General features: G+C 43.3%; 2 protein-coding genes across 3 annotated transcripts in view; one reads left to right on the plus strand and one right to left on the minus strand.

Annotated features, from left to right (window-relative positions):
- TCTN3 (tectonic family member 3) overlaps window positions 1–19,635 on the minus strand; it is a 66,154-nt gene extending 46,519 nt beyond the window's left edge. Inside the window, exons 1-5 of the mRNA XM_029607951.1 lie at window positions 19,106–19,635; window positions 18,776–18,899; window positions 5,462–5,580; window positions 4,725–4,855; window positions 4,439–4,547 (exon numbers count right to left, since the gene is read on the minus strand). Coding sequence (XP_029463811.1) covers window positions 4,439–4,547; window positions 4,725–4,855; window positions 5,462–5,580; window positions 18,776–18,899; window positions 19,106–19,526 — 904 coding nt within the window. The 5' untranslated portion in view covers window positions 19,527–19,635. The remainder of the gene's footprint in view (window positions 1–4,438; window positions 4,548–4,724; window positions 4,856–5,461; window positions 5,581–18,775; window positions 18,900–19,105) is intronic.
- Window positions 19,636–19,642: 7 nt separating this feature from the next.
- The window catches only part of TUFM (Tu translation elongation factor, mitochondrial), a 68,112-nt gene continuing 66,638 nt past the window's right edge, over window positions 19,643–21,116 (plus strand). For both annotated transcript variants that reach the window (XM_029607110.1, XM_029607112.1), the window contains exon 1: window positions 19,643–19,789. In XM_029607110.1, coding sequence (XP_029462970.1) covers window positions 19,750–19,789 — 40 coding nt within the window. In that variant the 5' untranslated portion in view covers window positions 19,643–19,749. The remainder of the gene's footprint in view (window positions 19,790–21,116) is intronic.

A 21,116-nucleotide genomic window follows, 5' to 3' on the forward strand; every position in this document is an offset into this window, starting at 1 on the left:
TCCCTCTCAGAAATCAGGGCTTCTTCCGGAATATCCCCTGGAACCGTGCTGGCTGCGTCCGGATCAAAACCCTGGTCCTGCAATGCCACCACCCCCGGACCCCCAGGGGTTCCCTCTGACTCAACTGACTCATCTGAGTCTTCGCCAGCCTGAATAGGACCCAAACGTTTAATCAAAGAAGGTTTCTTACTGCAGGATTGCCCAGACCTAGAAGCCAAGCCCAGACCCACAGGAGGCCAAGACTAGGACCCCAGCCATGCCTGCTGCGCCAAATAAGCTTCATGAAGAATCAAAACAAAGTCTTGCTGAGAAAGGCCAAGGCATAGCTGGCAACTGCATGGACTCAGTCAGCGGCAGATCTGAGGCAGCTACCTGATCTGCCCTCCTCTGCTCCTTCACCAAGCATGGGCGAATCGGGAAAAGCTTCAGGGGAAAATCCCCCCTTCCTCCATTGGCGCTGTCAGCATCGCATGATAATCCAAGATGGCCACCATTCCTGCTCCAATGGAGGCAGAGGACCTGACGTGCACCGGCCTCTGGTGCGCAGGAACAGTGGCCATGGGAGTCTCCCCACACTGCTTCCTTCATTTCGTGGCTGCCAGGGCCACAGACTGTCCCCTCCCCCCCGATATGCAAGCCGCACAGAGCCTGAGATGGCTCAGATACGCCAGTGCCATGCCACACATGTGGCACATTGAGCCGTGCACCATTATCTAAACAGTAGGACAAAGTCCCCCTGCCCAGACCAAAATGAGGCAATAAGCGGGAGAGGCAAAGAAAGCCCTTCTCCTTTTACCTCCATCGAGGAGAGAGCCATCCCCCAGAAAACTCAAGCGCCCATCTTACCTCAGTCCTTGACTCCTATTTTATTTTTTAAATAAACTTTAATCAAGACTAGCAAACCTCTGCTCTGGATAGAAAACAGAGCTGTCCACAGCACCAGATTAGCCAAATTTCAAAAAAGGAAAGGCAAACTGCAGAAAAAGAACCAGCTGCCCTGAGCCCACAGCCACCTGAGCAGCCTCGTGAAGGGGAGGGATCTGGACCACCAGATTTACACCCCATGGAATAATGAAGCGAGCATACAAAAAAAAGTCTCCAACCTCCAGCTCGTCTACCTCAACTGAACAGGGAAGGATCCATCAAGACCCACAAACATCAAAGTACTCTCCAGACTACAGAACTGCAGGTTTTGCATCCACCACCATCTGCTGGAGACAGAAATACTGAAGAACTGCAGGTGACACCAGGGATTCTGTAGCAGTATCAGTAAAACTTCTGTCGCCATCTGCTGGCAGGTGATGCATAAACCCAGGAGTCTGGACTGATTCGGGTACATACAGGGAATGGCAGTTTTATCACAATTAAGTAAACCATTTGTGTACAAACAGTTTTTTACGAATAAGATAGTTCTGTTAAAGTTTCATATGGAAACTCACCCACTTTCAAACTTGAAATATAAACCTGCACATAATCTGCATATATTTTAAAAGGTGGTGACAGAACTTTAGCCAACAGTTGCATGTAAATGTCTAATTTTTTTTTTTTTTTTAAAGGCAGATCTTTGAAGAATCCCTGCAGAACACCAATACCAATCAGAGTTAGAGTTATTCAAATGTACTTGCTGACTTCTATCATGTAAATAAGAATCAAGCCGAGAAAATACTTTTCCTCCAATATCAAACCAGTGTAACTCTGCAAGCAGGATGACATGACAAACTGTGTCAAAGGCACAGGCGATATCTAAAATCCCTGTCATATACAACACCAAATCACAACAAATGTCATCTTATAAAGAAATTAACAAGGTTTCGGTTCCATAACCCTTTCTGAAACCATATTGATCTTTATTTAATAAATTGCTCTCAGCTAAAATAATCATCCATCTATAATAATACCCACTTTTCCAAAACTTTACTGATATAACTAAGATTTGAAATTGGGTGATAATTTTTTTAATTTGAAACTTTTTATTGAGTGTCAGAAGTGTACAATATTGTAAGAACAGAACATATAATACAAAGTGAGCATGAGGCCACATAGCTAACACAATTGTTAGTATACTGGAGATAAAACAGAAGGTTACACTATAGTAGCACATGGACAAAGCTTGTTAGCCTATCGCAACAGCATCTTACACACTCTAATTTTATACCTGGTATCCCGGTCTCAAGCCCCTCCCCCGTCTCTATACCCGCATGGGGAACAGCTGGGTCAGCATCTTTCCCTTACGGTTATGGTTGGTGATGGAAATCATGGTAGTCGCTGCATGACAGAATTCCGTTTATTAAATAGCCATTGGCGCCGGCCATCCAGTGCTCCCTCCATGTGACAGGGGCCGGCCAATGGCACGGATACCCTGTCACATGGTAAGGGCAAAGGGCCATCGGTGCCATTTTGATTAGTGGCAGCCGATGCAGCGGGAGATCGCTCCCGGGACCCCCACGTACCTGTAAAATGTTTTGTTTTTTTTGGGGGGGAAGCAAAGGAATTAGCAAAGGAATTAGCAAAGGAATTAGTTTTAAAGGGTCGGGGTGGGTTTTTTTGTTTAATCGGCTCCGGCACAGCCGATAACCAAAACTGCGATCGGGCCCGATGAAAAAAAATCCACATGTGAATCGGAACCGGAATCCGAACAGATTCCAGTTCCGACTTACATCTCTAGTAATTTATGTTCTTTATCACCCAAATGAGCAGGGATCTAAAACTACAATATGATGACTATTTTGGGGAAAAAGTGTTGCAAACTTTTATCTGTTAAAGGGTGAAAGCTTGACCAAATAATGGGAAGCACTTTATTATAGTAGGTTGAACAGAGAACAATGAGGAAGTTAAACACAAGCAGCCTAGAAGGAATTGCAGAAGAACCTTGAAAGACTGCAGAATTGGGTGTTTAAATGGCAAATAATATTTAAACGTGGACAAATGCAAAGTGATGCACATGGGGGGGGAAAAAAATCTTAACTCTAGGTAGACAATGCTAGGTCCATATTAAGAATGACCACTAAGGATCTTGAGTTATTGTGGACAATACATTGAAATCCTCAGCACAGTGTGTGGTGTTGGTAAAAAAAAACAAACAAAAAAAACCCAAAAAAAAAAATCGCAAATTGAAAGTCAGGAATGATTTAGAAAGGAATGGAATGGAAAATAACACAGTGAAAATGCACAAATGCATCTCAAATATTGTGTAACAAGAAAGGAGTGGAATAGCAGCCTAGTGGTTAGAACAGTGGGCTGAGAAATAGGTATACCAGTGTTCAAATCCCACTGACGCTCCAAGTAATCTTCAGCAGCTCACCCTCCACTGCCTCAGGTTAAAAAAAAAAAAACAAACAAAAACAAACCACAGACCAAACACCATCTGGGGACAGGGAAATACCTACAGTACCAAAATGTAGCTACCAATGAAAATGTGAAATAAGATAGTGGAACTAGAAAAAGTACAGAGGACAGCAACAAAACAATAAAGGCCCTGATATTCAGAATCTAAGTTAGACCTGCTGTCAAGCAGGTCTAAAGTTAGCCGGGTAAACTTATCTGGCTAACTTTAAACTTATCTGGGTATATTCAGTGGATAAAACAGCTTCCTTATGAAGAAAGGCTTAACTAGTCAGTGCTCTTCAGCTAGGAAAAGGGATATGACAGAAGTTTATAAAATCACGAGTGATTTAGAACAAAGTAAATAGAAACAAAAACAAAAGACCGATGCCTTGGAAAGAAGATTTATTTAATAGCAATGCCCGCCTCACTCTGGCCGAGTTTCGCCCTTAAGGCTGCAACAGGGGCTCTTAAAATTGTATAATTCATAGGATGTGTTGTCAGGCACACATATGTAATGTTGAAAACATCAACTCGTGAAATCTTTATGTAAAATGAAGTGCTGCAACCGAGGTGCACACGACAGCAAATTGCATCGAAAAATCCGTCATGAAAATGTAACTCAAAGTCTCTCAAAGACATATACACGGTGCAATTCAGTCAGTTTTGTTACTTATCCGGCTAACTTACAAGGGCTATTCAGCAGCATGACTTTGCTCATGAATATTCCCCCCCCCCCCACACACACACAAAACAAAAATCACTAGTTAGCTGGATAAGTCTTATCTAGCTAACTTTAGACCTATTATTGAGCAGGTCTATCTTATCTGATTAACTTAGATAAATCTGAAAATCAGCGCTTATCTAGCTAAATTAACGGATAAGCAACTCCACCCAAAACAACCATATCCCGCCCACCACTTAAATGGTTAAGTGGAGCTGAATATCAGCCTCAAGATGCTGGGCTCGATGAACCTTTGATCTGACCCAGTGTAGCACATCTTATGTTCTTATGTATGATTTTAAGTCTTGCTTGTCAAAGCACAAGACCCTTCTTACTACACAACAGAGGCTACATCACCCTAGTCCAGATACTGCATTGGAGTCACTAAATTACCTGCAGGATTCTTGTATGCACAGGCTACTCCCGCTCCCATAGGCACTGGCTGCCTGAGAATGCCCAATGTGGATGAGGCATTATAGAAAATCAAAATGGGATCGCCAGCCTACATAACAAATGGAGGAACTGCTCAGTGAAAAACTGCTTCAAAAGAACAACAGTCACAGATTTGTTATTTAAAACACACCTAAATCCAAGGATCCCATTAGATCTCTTACACTGCTATTATCTACCCAGATTTACATTTATTCCCCCTTCTCCCAAGGTCTCCTCACCAACTCACCCTGTAATTAGCAGGGAAGGAAGGCAAAGCCTGTGAAGGGCGGATGAAAGAGGCACCACCATATTGTGCGGCAAGTACGTGAAAGTTCCTGTCACTGACGTTCTGTGGCTGCACAAAATAATTCAGATGGGCTACAAACAGGAGAAACAAAGAAAAACAGAGTAACATCACCAAGCAAACATGCAATACCCTCCTCAAGAGATTGATTGGTTTGGAATTTAAACACCGATCGGGATGCATTGATTTGTTCATGGAGACATTAAGCTTGGATGCTTGAAATCAGACAGCGGAATCCAAGGGTTGGTCATTGTGGAAGATAGGGATATTACAGTTGGTTGATTAGTAGTTACTATCAATGGGCTAGTCAGCAGGGATAAATGAATGGAATCTTGGGTCAGTTAGTCTGGAGGAAATGATTAGTCCCCTTCGAAGCTAAGCCTGAATGCTTGAAATTCACTGGTCACTCAGTTGGTATCCAAGGCATGGTGGGATAGTAGGCTTGCTTAGTCAGTTGGAAACCAAGGGCTGGGATAACTGGATCAGTCACCTTGGTTAGTTTGTTTCATGGCTTAATTTACTACTTTTTTTTAAAAGCTCATTCGCTTTGGCTTCCAACCTGGTCTCCTCTGCTAAGCACTGGCATCACTGGCTGACTGCAAGACCCAGCATGCTCTTTAAACCAGAGAATCTGATCATTCACCATCACTTCTCTTTTAAACAGCATTAATTTCACTCACGGTCATTTAAGTGGATGCAGAACTGCACAGGCGCTCCCAAAACAGAGATGGTTTCTGTTTGCAGTGGGGAATTACTTCTGAATATCAGAGTGTTGTCCACACATACCTGACTGACGGCCCTAGGCAAACAAAGACGGGGAGGGGGGCACAGTTAATCAGCACCCATCACCGATACGTCCCAAAATAGAAAGATTGAATAATATTGCATCTACAGTCACAATACCATGCAAGGCACTTGCACAGGGTCACGTTTGAATCTAGCAGGAAAATATCTGCAATGAGAAAGAACTAGTAACTCTTGGAAATTACTGTGGCCATACATACTATATAAAAGAAAATATAGTACGAATACTGCAAACACATACCATGGGTAAAATGCTTTTTGCCAATCTAAAATCGGCTTTTTGAAAAATTGCCCATCTCTAATGCAGGGAAAAGTGTGCAGGTTATTCTATAAAGCTCATACTTTTATCCATTTTGTCAGGAGCTGTTCCTGATGGTGGTCACATCAGGGGAAGAAAGTGATACATACAGAAATGAAATGTATACGTACCTTTAATTTCCTTTCCTTTAGTCCTACTAGACCAGTGGTTTACTCCCCCCTTCCAGAAGATGGAGACAAAAAAAACCCAAAACTATCAAAGCAGACTGAATTTTCTATAAAAAAGTTAGAGCAACAGGAAGCTCAACAGTATATCATGCCAAAGCTAAAAACCAACAGGGACTTCTAGCAACCTTAAACATAACATCAACCAAAAAATCCATCTTCTACCTTTTTTATTTGTACTCCCTGTTTTTGTCTGGAGTGAGAACTTCAGCATATCCTTTCTTTCAGCAGAGTACACTCCCTCTCAGCCAAATGCTAACTTCCTGGGTGGGTCCTGGATTGCTCTGGTAAAACTAAAGGAAAGGAAATTAACAGCAAGTATAACATTTTACCTTCCTTAGTTTCCCTGCCAGACCAATGAAATTTACATAAGCTCCATCACCGAAGGAGGAAGCTGAAGTGGCTTCAAGCACCCCTACACCAAACACGGCTTCCTTCCTTGTTTGAATATCCAATCTATAATGCTTAGTGATGGACATACTGCCACCTTACAGATTTTCTCCGCTCTGTTCTCTGCACATGACAATGCTTGTGCCCACAGAGTGAGCATGCAGCCCCTTAGAGACTTCTCACCACTTGCAAATGTATGTTGAAGCAATGGCCTCCTTAATCCACTCCATGCACAATTAAGCTCTGGAATTTGTTGCCAGAGGATGTGGTTAGTACAGTTAGTGTAGCTGGGTTGAAAAAAGGTTTGGATAAATTCTTGGAGGAGAAGTCCATTAACTGCTATTAATCAAGTTTACTTAGGGAATAGCCACTGCTATTAATTGCATCAGTAGCATGGGATCTTCTTGGTGTTTGGGTAATTGCCAGGTTCTTGTGGCCTTGTTTGGCCTCTGTTGGAAACAGGATGCTGGGCTTGATGGACCCTTGGTCTGACCCAGCATGGCATTTTCTTATCTTCGTATTATCCACTATGATGCCTAGATTTTTTTCCTGGGTGGTAGCTCCTAATATGGAACCTAACATCATTTAAACTACAGCAAGGGTTATTTTTCCCTATATGCAACACCTTGCACTTGTCCACATTAAATTTAATCTGCCATTTGGATGCCCAATCTTCCAGTCTTGCAAGGTCCTCCTACAATGTATCACAATCTGCTTGTGATTTAACTACTCTGAATAATTTTGTATCTGCAAATTTGATAACCTCACTCGTCATATTCCTTTCTAGATCATTTATAAATATATTGAAAAGCACCGGTCCAAGTACAGATCATTGAGGCACTCCACTGCCCACTTCCCTCCACTGAGAAAAATTGTCCATTTAATTCTACTCAGTTTCCTGTCTTTTAACCAGTTTGTAATACACGAAAGGACATCACCTCCTATCCCATGACTTTTTAGTTTTCTTTGAAGTCTCTCATGAGAGATTTGTCAAACATCTTCTGAAAATCCAAATACACTACATCTACATGTTCGTCTTTATCTACATGTTTATTAACTCCTTCAAAAAAATGAAGCAGATTTGTGAGGCAAGACTTCCCCTTGGGTAAATCCATGTTGACTGTGTTCCATTAAACCAGGTCTTTCTATATGCTCTGTGAATTTGATCTTTAGAATAATTTCCACTACAAAAGGAATTAGTACCCTTCATGTAAAAGAACTCAACTGACATCCAATGAATGAAGAAAGAGCTCTCCATCCTGAACTTCTTTCTTTTTAAAGACTGTAAGAGAGACAACCTAATTAATATGAAAATGAACTACTGGTTTGGGGAGAAACAAAGTCATTGGCCCAATAATCACCCTCTTTTTTGAAAAGATCAAATATGGGTGTCTACAAGAAAGAGCCTGAACCTCTAATAAGCTTCTCACCAAAGTGCCTCAAGAAATATGGCCTTCAGCATCACATCCTTAATTAAAACAGTAGTTCATAAGGAGCTCCATACAGAACCCTGAGGACCAAATTTAAATTACAGGCGTGTATCACCTACTGAAAGGACAGGCTGATATGTTTTAAACACCCTAATGGAACCTTGACATTTCCTGACGCAAAACTAAGGGAGATCACTGAACTTTCCCCCAAAACATGCAATATCTTCCACCTATACCTTAACAGAACAGACTCAGTCCTTTCTCTAGTCCTGTTTGCAGAAAGGACAATTTGTAAAATAGATGCTCTCCTGGAACAAACTGCCTCCTTTTGGCACAGACTTCAAAGGGTTCTCCAAACCTTAACACATGAGAGGGAGGTATGTGCCTTCCTGCCCTTCTGCATCATTGCAACCACAGAGAAAGAACTCCTCCTTCAAACTTGCCCTTTCAAGGGCCATGCTGTAAGTGAGAATCACTCTCAGTCTTTCATCACAATAGGTCCCTGATACAACAAACCATTGTTCAGGAGACAGACGTACTGGTTTCCCCACCTTGAGCAGCATCAGGTTGTAATACCATGGACACCTTGGCCAGTCTGTGGCCACAAGACTCCTGAATCCAGTGGAGACCACATTCCCTAAACTATCCAATTTAAATTTTATTTTTAATTTTTATATACCGATGTTCTTGTATGAAATACAAATCACTCCGGTTTACATATAACAGTGAAATGCCCAAAAAAGGGGAGGGGCTTTACATAGAACAATAGAACCAAGTACAAATTAAACATGGTATAGTATAGTATAATTACAAGAAACGTTTATTTATTTATTTTTATTTATTTCTAGTTTTTCTATACCGATTTTCCTGCATAACATGCATATCAAACCGGTTTACAATACAACTGAATAAGCAGGAAGTAAACTTCCTTAGTCTAATACATTTAAACATCTTTAACTAAATTTTTTTTAAACAGTGCAAAATCATTAAAATGATTAACTTATTAACGTAAACATATACATACAGTTTGAACTCAAAATCATAGTACAGTTAAAACAAGTCATAATAGGATAATTCAATGAGGCATCCTCTAATTGGGTTTATCATAGCATCTAGGCAGCATTAAGTGTCTGGGAAGGCTTGGGGGAAAAGCCAGGTTTTTAGCTTTTTTTTGAACTCCTGATGACTTTGTTCAAGTCTTAGATCGAGGTGGGGGGAGCGCGTTCCATTGGTGGGGGCCTGCTGAAGATAGTGCTCATTTGCTCAATGATGATTTTACCGGTGGGGCATGCAGTGTGCCTTTGTATGCGCTTCTAATTGGTCTGGAAGATGTATGAGGTTGAAGTTGTGTGCTTAACATAATAGGAGCAAGTTTGTGTGTCGCTTTGTGGACGATTGTGAGAACTTTGTAGAGAATCCTGTGTTTAATAGGAAGCCAGTGGAGGTTACGAAGGATTGGAGTGATATGTTCTCTTTTGTTAGAGTTTGTGAGGATTCTGGCGGCGGCGTTCTGTACCATCTGTAAGGGTTTGATAGAATTTGTGGGGAGACCAAGTAGAAGGGAGTTGCAATAATCGAGCTTAGATAATATGATGGATTGGAGTACTAGCCGGAAGTCAGTGAAGTGGAGGAGGGGTTTTAGCTTTCTGAGGACTTGCAGTTTGTAAAAGCAGTCCTTTGTGGTAGTGTTTATAAACGTTTTTAGGTTTAGATTGTTGTCTAGCCAGGCTCCAAGATCCCTGACGTCCGGTGAGAACGTGCTATTTGAGTTTATTGATTGAGAGGAGCCATGGGAGATAATGAGCATTTCAGTTTTATTGGCATTCAATACTAAGTTGAGGCTAGAGAGTAAGTCTTTAATTGGCTGAAGGCAATCATTCCAGTAGGTGATAGTTTTTTGAAGGGATTCTGTAATCGGGAGAAGGATTTGTAAGCCATCCGATTAGAGGTAATGGGTGAGCTTAAGGTTTGCGAGTAGGTGGCAGAGAGGGAGGAGGTAGATATTGAAGAGGGTGGGTGAAAGTGAAGATCCTTGAGGGACTTCTTGATCTGTAAGGACTGGATGAGATTCCTTGTTGTTTATCCTGACTTTATAGAATCTGTTGCTCAAGAAGGACTGAAACCAACTGAGAGCTGAGCCTTTGAAGCCTATGTTGCGTAGTTGGTCTATTAGTGTGTTTTACCGTGTCAAAAGCTGCAGACAAATCAAGAAGAACAAGCAGGTAGGATTGTTTTTTCTCCAGGTTAACGAGGATGGTGTCTGTGAGAGAAAGTAAGAGAGATTCGGTGTTTAGGAATTTGCGGAAGCCGTACTGAGCCGGGGACAGAATGTTATGATCTTCAAGATATTCTGACAGTTGCTTGTTGACAATGAGAGGTAAGTTTGCGATTGGTCGAAAATTAGCTGGGTCCGATGGAGAGGCGTTTGGTTTTTTTAGCAGAGGTTTGAGGATTGCAATTTTTAACTGGTTAGGTACTAGGCCTTGAGTAAGAGATGTGTTAATTTCAGAAATTGGGTTTGAGATGGTGTTCGGGATGGCGATGAGCAGATTTGTTGGTAATGGGTCTGATGGGTGGGAGGATGGTTTGAGTTTCTTGAGGGTATTTTCTATCTCAAGAGCAGAGGTGGGCTCAAATGACTCGAGACTAGCGTTTTGTTGCGGCAGGGTTATGAGATGGTGTATAAATGAGTTCACCAGGCTCTCAGACTGGTGTCCATGGTGATTAGAATCAGGTTTGGAGCCTCCAACTCCATTCGCTGCAGAACTTTGCCCTTGCCAAGCCGTTATGACAAATCCTCTGACTTTGGAGCCCATCTTGATATCACCACCGATTGAAGGGAGCTCATATGAGCCTCAGCCCAAGGAACTAACTCGAATGATGTGGCCATAGACCTTAGCACATGCAGGTATAACCACATCTTAGAACATTCTTTCTGCAGAAGGGCTGTAATCTGTGAGTACAGCTTGGCGATAGCTCTTCTGTCAAAAAAACCTTTTCCATGGGTGTACCTAAATATTGCAGATCCAGAGATGGAATCAAGCAGATCTTGGCAAAATTCACGATCCATTGCAATGACTGCAAACCTGCATTACCCTGTCCATAGCTGAACTCATCTCTACAAACTCATTTCTTATCAACCTCTTGTCAAGGTAAAGGTGTACCAATACCCCCCTCTTTGGAAAGATTGGCTGCAACAGCCATCACCTATGAAAAAGTCCTCGCCACTATCACCAGACCAAAGGGCAAGACACGAAACTGAAAATGTTTGCCAAAAACTACAAAATTTCAGAAGCCTCTGTGAGATCAAGAGAGGTCAGATATTCCCCTTTCCTTATTGTCACAATCACCAACCACGACGTCTCCATTTGACAACATGGAAGACTTAAAAATTTGTGTTACACCCCCTTGACCACTTACCTTGTGGGGCGTTTCTGGGTCCGGGACTGACCTGGTGGGAGCCCCCCCTAGGGCAGACTCAGTCAGTCCTCACGTTCTTGGCACTTGGTGCCTCCACCTGGGGAAGTAGGTGTTAGTGGGTGGGATTTCCCTCCCTTCATCCCAGGAAAAACAAACGGGACTGTGAACAAGCTGGCAGTATGTACAAATATATACAGGTTTATTAGACTATATAAGTATATACATTTCTGCAAGACTTTGTACATTGCTAATAAGATGTCAAACAGCACACTTAACTATTCGTGGTTAATAGTCTCAGGCCACACAACTATATTCATTTCTACAAGATAGCAAGAACATTTAATATTTAGCAATTTGGGGTTGTTGGCGCCCATAGTATACCACCATATAGAATAGATGGGGCCTCTTGAGTTCCCGTTTAATCAAATGTTATTATTCTCCTCCCCAATTCTCACTCATGTGAAAAGATGCAACTGGGCTGGTGGGCAGTGTTGACCTGGGGGGTCCATTGTATTTAAACCACTGCCATCTCTTTGGTGCCGCTTCTGCTCAGAGGAAAGGTCCCTGCCAATGCTGGTGTCCACACCCTCCTGGGGACCTGACTCCCCCTCCCAGTCTGTCACTGGGGTCCCTGCTCTCCTGGGGACCGCTCTATCTACCACTGGGGCACCCCATCCTTCTGGGGAACTGCTCAATCTACCACTGGGGCACCCCTTTCTCCTGGGAGACTGCTCTGCCTCCAGATCTGCTTCTGTCCTTCGGTTCCTCTCCCTTGGTAGGAGGGCTTTTCTTGGCTTGGGTTTACAACTCAACTAGGTACATGGCTTGTTTAGCATTCAGTGATTCAGGCCCTCTGAAGTCTCAGCTTTTAGTGATTTTAGTTCTGCTAAGCTCAAGGCCAGTCATTCGCTGTTACCCAGCCTGGATGGGTCACCTTCTCTCAGCCAAAAGGCCAAGACCCAGGCAGGACCATGGGAAGAGAATGTGTGCACACCCTTCCATCCTGCCTCTTTTCATTTGTTGTCTGAGAACTAGGTAACCAAGGGTCTGACTCCCCTTGTTAGTCAGGGTGAAAATCTGTTTGCTTCCTAGGACTGTTTTTCAATACAGTTTTCTCACAAATCCCTCTCTCATTCAGAATTCTCCAATGTAGGACTTTTCCAGTCATAGTTCTGTATGATTTAAAGTGATATTTTCAGCAAGTTACTGTCAGTAGTCCAGGGGGCTGTGACATGCAAGTTCCCTACACGAGTCTCTGACTCATTTATTCAATGATCATTTAAGCACCTTCACTGTAAGAACTGGCAACCTTTTCAATCTCATTCTGTGTTTCCTGGGCTGGCAGTTTGTTACACAGCTGCATTGTCCTCTTTTTTTTCTCCGCTGCAGTTCACTTAAATGGTAGCATGCTATTTACCCCTCTTTCCCTTGGGAGGTGGGGGGTTCACTTGTTTCTCTCTTGGAGATCTAAAATAGGCCTGAATTTGCCCACCTTCTTTGACACCACAAAATAAATGGAATAGCTTCTCTGACCTCTCCCACCTCTGGTGCCAGAACCCTAGCCTCCATCAGTAACAGGCCCTCAATGGAACTCAATTCCTGACTCACTTAGATTAATATTAAACACAAAGGAATTTTTTTGCATTTTTTAATCTATGGTCTGCCACTTTCAGCAAACTCTGAGCAGTATGAGACTGTTTTTACTTAATTTAATCTGTATATTCAGCTATGTGTCTGTTTTATTCTTTATGCTTTTAAACCTGTTTACTTTGAACCCTATCTTCTCCATCAACTTCATGCTTTGAATTATCAATGTTCTTTTATGTAAACCGCTTAATCTACTAAAATATTTTTGTACAGGCGATACACAAAAAATTTTAAATAAATAGACCTTTACCTCCTTAAAGTGCTTTCTACTACAACCTGCTTTACCATTTATTTATTTTAAAATATTTCTATGCCGCTCACACCACTGATCATGGCAGCGTACAAGTTCACATACAATCATTAAAACATATCTTCACATCTCATTAAAACACAAACACATTAAACTTTTACAAATTTAGAAACATCAGTCATCCTCAAGTCTTTTCTTCCTGCAGTTGCTCGTTAAAAGGCATCCTTAACAAGCCATATTTTTAACTCTGCTTGTTTTTGTATGTCATTTGTATGTAATGACAGACATTGAATTCCAAATTATAGGTCCAGTCATTGATATTGTCCTGACATGCACTAATCCCAAATCAGCTTTATGAATTGATGGTACCTTTTGAGGCAGTGCCCCTATGTTCCCTCTTAAACTGATGTAGGACTAGGTGCCTGGTCCCATTTAATTCCCCTTGTGAGAGAGAGTTCTGTGGGCAGGGCACAAGAAGGGAGGAATAAGAGCTAGGAACCAGGTGGGTTAGCCAGACCAGGCTCAGGTCTCCAGGAGGAAGGCAGCTCCTGTAGAATATTGCTTTCCGAACACTGAACTGTGATTACTGAGGGAAGCAGCAGTAAACTGTGAGTAACAGAAGTCCACTTGTCTGAAGAGAAAAAGAGTTTACAGTTGTTTGCTTGAGAAGCTGAATAAAGATATCATGTTTTAAGAAAGCCTGGAGTCAGGCTGTGTTTATGTCTCCAAATCTTTGGGGGGGGGGGGGGAATTCCCACTAGGTCCCACATATGATGTCAGGGGATGGGATTTTTTTTCTCTAAACCTAGCACCCAAGAAAGCCCAACCTCCAAAGAAATGTTTGGTGTATGTGTGGCTTGCCAGAAGCAGTCTGGAGGCCAAACATTTGCAGAAGATAGAAACAAAGTGTCTGGAGTACAGAGAATTGTGAAGAGGACCTGTGATTCTAGAACAAAGTATAGAACACTGGGGGGCTTGTGGTGCTAAAACAAAGTACAGAGCACAGGGGTACACATAGCAGGGTGGCTTGTGAAAGGCTGTGGTTCAGAAGCTGCATTGAAGAGAAAAAAAATGTTTCAGGTAGAGAGGAAACTGAGTGGGCTTGGTTGCAGGGGCAGCCAGAAAGTGGTAGGTTTGAACCAGCTAAAGAGAGAAGCTCTGCTGGAGGTAGGTAGAGATTTAATAAGCAAGTTAATGCTGGTCATGCAGGATTTTTTTAAATCTTATTTTCCTTTGAAATGAAAGGGAGTGAACCACTGGTGCAGCAAGGATGTACTGAGCAGGGTGTGGCCTTGGAAGAGCTGTTAGTGTGGGCTGTGTGTGCAGTGAATGGGAACAAGGAGGGGCCCTCTTCCAGAAAGCAAGCTACTCTGCAGTTTGAGGTGTGCAGCCATGAGAAAACTTGGAGTGGAGGAGACAGGGTACTGCAGCACCAGAATGTAGCAGTCTGAGACATGGGCAAGGGAGAAAATAGATAGACTGGACAAGGAACTGGAGGAATTGCTGGCAAAGATGTCCCGTGAGGTGACTGAATGGTGGCAACAGCCTGTGACTGGTACTACAGAAGGTCTTGACGAAGACCCTGTAGGGTGCCCAAATACTACTGGGAGTCCAGAACAGCTCCCGTGAGAAGCCCAGAGAAGAGTGTGGTGAAGAATCCTGAGAGATGGGTCACAGAGAGCCCTAGGGAGGGTGACACAGGCTGCCCAGGAGGCAGCAGTATTGAGAAGTTGGATAAGTTCTTGGAGGAGAAGTCCATTAATGGCTATTAATCAAGTTTACTTAGGGAATAGCCACTGCTATTAATTGCATCAGTAGCATGGGTTCTTCTTAGTGTTTGGGTAATTGCCAGGTTCTTGTGGCCTGGTTTTGGCCTCTGTTGGAAACAGGATGCTGAGCTTGATGGACCTTTGGTCTGACCCAGCATGGCAATTTCTTATGTTCTTATGTCACACTACAGGAGGACCTGATGAAGACCTTATAGGGTGCCCAAACACTACCAGAAGTCCAGAAACAACTCCCATGAGAAGCTCAGAGAGAAAGGGCAAGAAAAGGCCAAGGAGAGAGGAGATGAAACGCCAAGAGGGTGGCACTGCGAAGACCCAAGTAAGTGAGGCTGCTGAGGAGAACCCAGAGGAAGGAACCACGGAAGGCCCAGAGGGTGGTGCTGCAGAGACCCCAGCAAGAGAGGATGTGGGGGAGTCAATGAACAGCATGGGTGAGTGGCCAGAAAGCACTGAGGGGATACCAGTGGATTCACCGATTGAGGCACCACAGCAAGTCAAAGAGGTTCTGCTGGGTGGAATTTGAAACTGGAGCCAGCAAAAGACTTGGTTAAAGGACTGAGGGTACAGGTGGTACATTGGGTGGTGGTAGGGTAGTCTAAGGTTACCCTGGGAAGTGGGTGTTAGCATAACCCTAGAACTCTAACCCCCAAGCCTAACTGGTGGGTCCCAGATAAGAGGGGCTGGGGAGGTGAGGCACTCTTCTGGATGGGATCCAGGGGGAGTGAAAACGCTCGTACATACTGGTCTAAGCCGGGGGGGGGGGGGAGGGTAATATGAGGTAGTGCCCCATGTTCCCCCTTAAACTGGTGCAGGACCAGGGTAGATGCTTTGTTCCCTGTAATTCCCTTTGTGAGAGCGAGCTCTGTAGGCAGGGCCCAGAAAAGGAGGAATAAGAGTTGGGACCCAGGTGGGTTAGTCAGACCAGGCCCACTTCTCCAGGAGGAAGGCAGCTTTTGTAGAATACTGCTGTCCAAACACTGAGCTATGAATACGGAGGGAAGCAGTACTAAACTGAGTAACTGAAGTACACTTTTCTAAAGGGAAGGACAGTCTGTTTGTTTATGAAGCTGCATAAAGATATAGTGTTTTAAGAAAGGCAGGAGTTCAGGCTGTGTTTATGCCTCCTGGCTCAGGAGGGATCATTGCTCGGTCCCACATACCTCTATAAGGCTTGTATTTGATGATTTAAGAGAGCATTGTGGAATATGCAAGGGTAAATTCGTCCCCAACCATACTGTTTCTGAATTGTACATGATCTTGTGTATCAACATCATTTTGTAGTGAATTCTATATTGAACTGTGAGCCAGTGTAATTCACAGAGTATTACAGACGTATGATCATATTTAGCAATCCCTTTCAGTATTCTGGCTGCAGAATTCTGAAAAAGTTGTAAAGCCCTGAGATGTGTAGTTGGAATCTCTAAAAAAGTGCATTACAAGAATTGAGACCATTAAAAGTATTTGCAAAACCAATTGGAAATAGTTAAATCCTAAAAAGGTTTCAATTTTTTTTTTTTTTTTTTAGCATCCTCAATTTAAAGTAGCCATCTTTTAATAAGAGCCAGATATGATGAAGCTAAGTTTGAATGGCCTCTAAATAAATCTCTAGTTCTAGCTAACAGACTAGCACACCCTGCTGTGTGAAGGATACGCTGGATGCTTCGAAGGTAGGTTTTGGTCCATGATTTCTCCACTGGAATTGTAGTCTTTTGAGTAACTGTTATGATCAACTTGTCTGTCTTTCCTTAATGGAGAAATGACCAGTCTTTCCTAATCCATAGAAGAAAACATTTTCTCCTAGCTTCACATCACGGTGACTATCTTTAATCCTAGTGCAAACTGTATTTGGATAGTTAAGGAGAACAGCTTTTCCTTATGAAAATTCTAACCACCAGTGGATCATCCTTTAGAGGAGGTAAAAACTTCTCCCTCCTATTTCAGCAGACCCTCTTCTCACTAAGATCCTTCTCCCCTTGACTACCAAACCGTCCTAAATATAGATAGATCCAAATCTGGGGAAGACTTCCTCTGAAATCTAGGCATCTTAGGACTAACACCTGCTTCCCCTACACTATTCCTGGAAACTAGAGGTTCCCCAGGAAAAGCTGACCCCTCCTAGTACATACAGCGTTAAGCTGTTTCCTGAACTTCCTGACTGTCACAGTGAGTGCCCCATGGTGAAATCATGAAAGGGCTTTTCAGATCACTGGTTCCCCCAAAATTAGCACTTCAGCTCTCCTGTCCTGTACTTGATTCACACAAAATGGCCACCCTTCTTGCCAAAACAAGCATGGGCTCCACAGCCTTCTCTGCCCCTTCACCTGCTTGAAATGGCGTGGGGGAGAAAGGGCCCTCTTAGACCTTGGCAACACTGTCTCCCCTGTTAAAAGACTTGGTCTCCATAGCAGACAACTTTGAGCAGATTGTGCATGAATTTTCTGCCACGAAACTCTTTTGGTCTTGCACCTAGAACACCTCTTATTCGTATGTGGCAATATAACCATAGAGGAGGAGAGTGCCTAATACCTCTCCTGGAGACCTGCCAGCTACCACTGTGGTCTGATACCAACCTTCTGCTGAAATCAGGAAATCGCAGCCCCTCCCCCCCCCAAATAACATTTTTGGAAGGTAATCTCCTCTAGATACAGCTCCCTGGAATCTCAAAAATATTGAGGAGTATCTAATCCCTGAGGGGCTGGTTTCTCTACTGGCAGGAGATTAATCCATAGGTCATCACCTGAAAGCTCCCACAGGTCTCCTTATTGTATCCAAAGGAAAGCATAGCCTCAACAGGCCATCTGTCCCTGAGCACTGCCTTTCCTGCTGCTCCACCACTGCCCAATCTGCTGGAGACAGAGAAATACCAACTTACTTGCTGCTGCTTCAGCCTTTATAGGGGATTCAGTTTCCTTTAATAGTTTTTCGTATCTTCAGCTGCTGGAAAGAGGAAGTAACCCACTGATCTGGAGTGGTCTGGTAGGGATGTAAAGAACTGCATTTTCAAGTTTACATGTGTTATTTTCTTTTTCTTATATGTTACCCACACAAAAATAAGGCATACTACCATGATTACTTTGTACCTGCAGCAATAATCAAAGTAAAACTACACACATGATTTTATTGGTGCAGACCCCTTTGGTAAAAAAGTACCCATTGTATTTGCACTAATGCAGGCAGTTTATTACCCCTTACATGTATTGCATAAAAATACCGTTAACTTCAGCCCCCTTTCTCCCTGCTCATGACATCCTGAGACACAATGATTAATGCATTTTCCTTGCTTTTGACCTCACAAGAAGTGGTGACAGATTATAGACAGGTAAGAAGGGACCTTTAAATGACTACCTTCACTCTTTCCAGCTCACAGAACAAAAATATGCCCTTTTCTTGGCCCATGATTTCACCATCTAAGCCAGGGGCAGGTGAGCAGAACTCTCTCACAAGACAACCTAAAATATAGATTACTAATCCTCACAGATAAAAAGATTTAGCTCAGCGCCCTACAGTTCAGAGCCATATAGCTTTAAAAAATACACCAGACTGGTTCTAGCCCTGCCTCAATAGAAGAAGCCATCTTCTACAAAGTTGTCCCCGCTTCCAGCAACTGAAATATGATAACATTACAGGTTCGCTTCAGAACCAGCCTAGAAGAAAATAAATTTCCAAGCCTATATACCAATCTGTTGGTACCTCCTTAGAAAAATAGTATTTGGCTCTGGGAATGGCGACAACGTGTCACACGTCACATCAACTACCCGCACCCTGAAGAGTATAAGTACTCACTTCGTGCTGCCAGGGAGACAGGAGGAGAAAACAGTGGCAGGGTCACTGAGGCTACAGTCCGAGTCACAGCAGCAATTAAGGTCACAGGAAGCCGGCGTGAGATCACAAGTACAGATAGCCAAAGCTGGACAAAAAGACAGTGAGACTGAAATCTGAGCATCCTCCATCTCCAGCATTATACACTATGCACACAATACATGACGTACAGCCTCGTATACGCTGGCAATAATATATAATATTATATGCTATGGACAGTTTTCAAATATAATAGAACCAGCCCGCGCGCTGTATCAATAAATTAACTTTAGCCTGCCTTGCTCCCCAGCTTACCCCTGGTGGTAGTGCTGCTCTGGTCTCCACCGCTCTGGGGCTCCAGAGTTGCAGTGCTCGGTCCCTTGCTGCTTGCCGGTATGGGAGAGGTGGGACCTTCCGATGACGATGGACTCCGAAGGGTCTCTTCAGTGTTGACAGCTTCCCTTTCCAGCGCAGTACTCGCGGGACTCAGAGTCGGCCCCACACTCCCGGTGCCCAGAAAAGCACGCGCAGGAGTCACGGTTCCTTCCACCACACTTACCGAACGTCTTGCGATGGATTCGCGCCACAGAACTGTTTCGTCTTCCCGAATTTTAAGCGATACCTTCCCTGACGAGGATTCACTAACGCTGAGAATGCCACCGACCCCCAGATGTGTTGGAAGTATCTCTAACCCCAAGAGCAACTTTAGCAGAACTAGTAGCAATTGCAATCCCATAGCTAGAACCCAGCCGCTTCCCTCAACATTCCTTCCGCAGACGCACAACGCCACCGTCGCTAGGCACTGCCGGCACGTGATTTAATACGTCACCAGGCCGGGCCTTGACACCAAGCCTTCTGTACGTAGAGGTTGGGCTTCTCTGATTTAGCGAATCATTGCACAGAGGAATCCGACAGTTTGCCTGCTTCGCTGGAGATCATTTCCGGGGCAGTGAGGAAAAATGGCGGTGCTCAGGATGTTGAGCGTGTGTCGTACGGCCGGTGAGATGTGTGCGGCTTATTCGTGTTATCAGGGGAATGAAGGGGACATGATTTAAAGCTTATACAGAGCAATAGATACATGGAGTGTTAAATGTTAGACCAGGGAAGACGAGGCTATGTTGGGGAGGCAGTGGAGAAAGGTCACGGGGGCACAAGATAGAAATATATAATCATTATACACGTGGTAATGTCCTATGTGATTAATGTACAGCATTTCTAGCAGAATTTTAATGATATCGTTAGTATAACATCAGTTAGTGGCTGATATCCAGGATATATTATCGCATACATGAGACCATATACCAATCTTTCTCCACCTGCAGATTGGTCCCACAACAGAATCCAGGTGCATACCAGGCTATTCTGTCTCTGGTCTCTGTTCAAAGTTCTAGAAACTGCATTGGTGCTGGAGAAAACGGAATTTCTGTAGTTAACATAAGAATTGTCTAAAGGTGGTGATCATTAACTTTCAAGATCACATTTAAAGAAGTGATCAGTGAAAGTTACCGCATAATTTACTAACCTACTGTACTAAGCAACGCAGGTTAGTAAATCCTGTGGTAATTTTCTATATGTTTACATGTTCTGGACACACATCCAGGGGCCACCACATTTTAAAGGGCCTGCCTGGCTCCATAATGCCCCACCCTCAGCGCTGAATAAAATTGATTTCCCTGATGGTCTAATGGGACCTTCTTATCTTCCTCTTTCCCCCTTCCCCAGTATCTCCAACCAAGGTAAAACATGCAAGTAAATTAAAGGCTCCCTTAACCCCATGTATCCATTGCCCAAAAGCTTACTTGTATTCCATGTGATCTAGTAGAGGTAGAAGTGATACCCATTTGCTCCTGCTCTGCTGGTAGGCAGGAGCAACTAGGCATTGCTCTTGTCCCCATTAGATCCCAGGAGGTACATATAAACCTTTGCGGGGGGGTTGATGGAGTGGCTTGGGGATTAGGGATATGTGCTAGGGGTGGGGCTTTATCACGGGGCGGGTCCTTGAATTTACTAGTATTTTTTTAACTTTGGGATGGGTCCCTTTACACTGCTAGAGATAATTTTTACTCTGTGCCAGAGGAGGGGGTTAATGGGGCTGGGTAGAGCCTTTAAGTGCTAGTACTGGGTGGATTGGAACTCATGTTAGTGTCCAATCCTCACAGGGAAAAGTTAACTAAACTTTTGAGGTTTAATTAATTTTCATCAAATAATTGTCTTACTTTCTTTAACATGAATATACTATTTCATGTGAATATTAATTAGCTTATTTGCATGTGTTTGAATGCAAACCATCTCATTAACATAAGTTCCACTGAATTTGTTTAGTTAT

This window comes from Rhinatrema bivittatum, chromosome 6 (genome assembly GCF_901001135.1).
Source record: "Rhinatrema bivittatum chromosome 6, aRhiBiv1.1, whole genome shotgun sequence".
Taxonomy (NCBI): Eukaryota; Metazoa; Chordata; class Amphibia; order Gymnophiona; family Rhinatrematidae; genus Rhinatrema; species Rhinatrema bivittatum.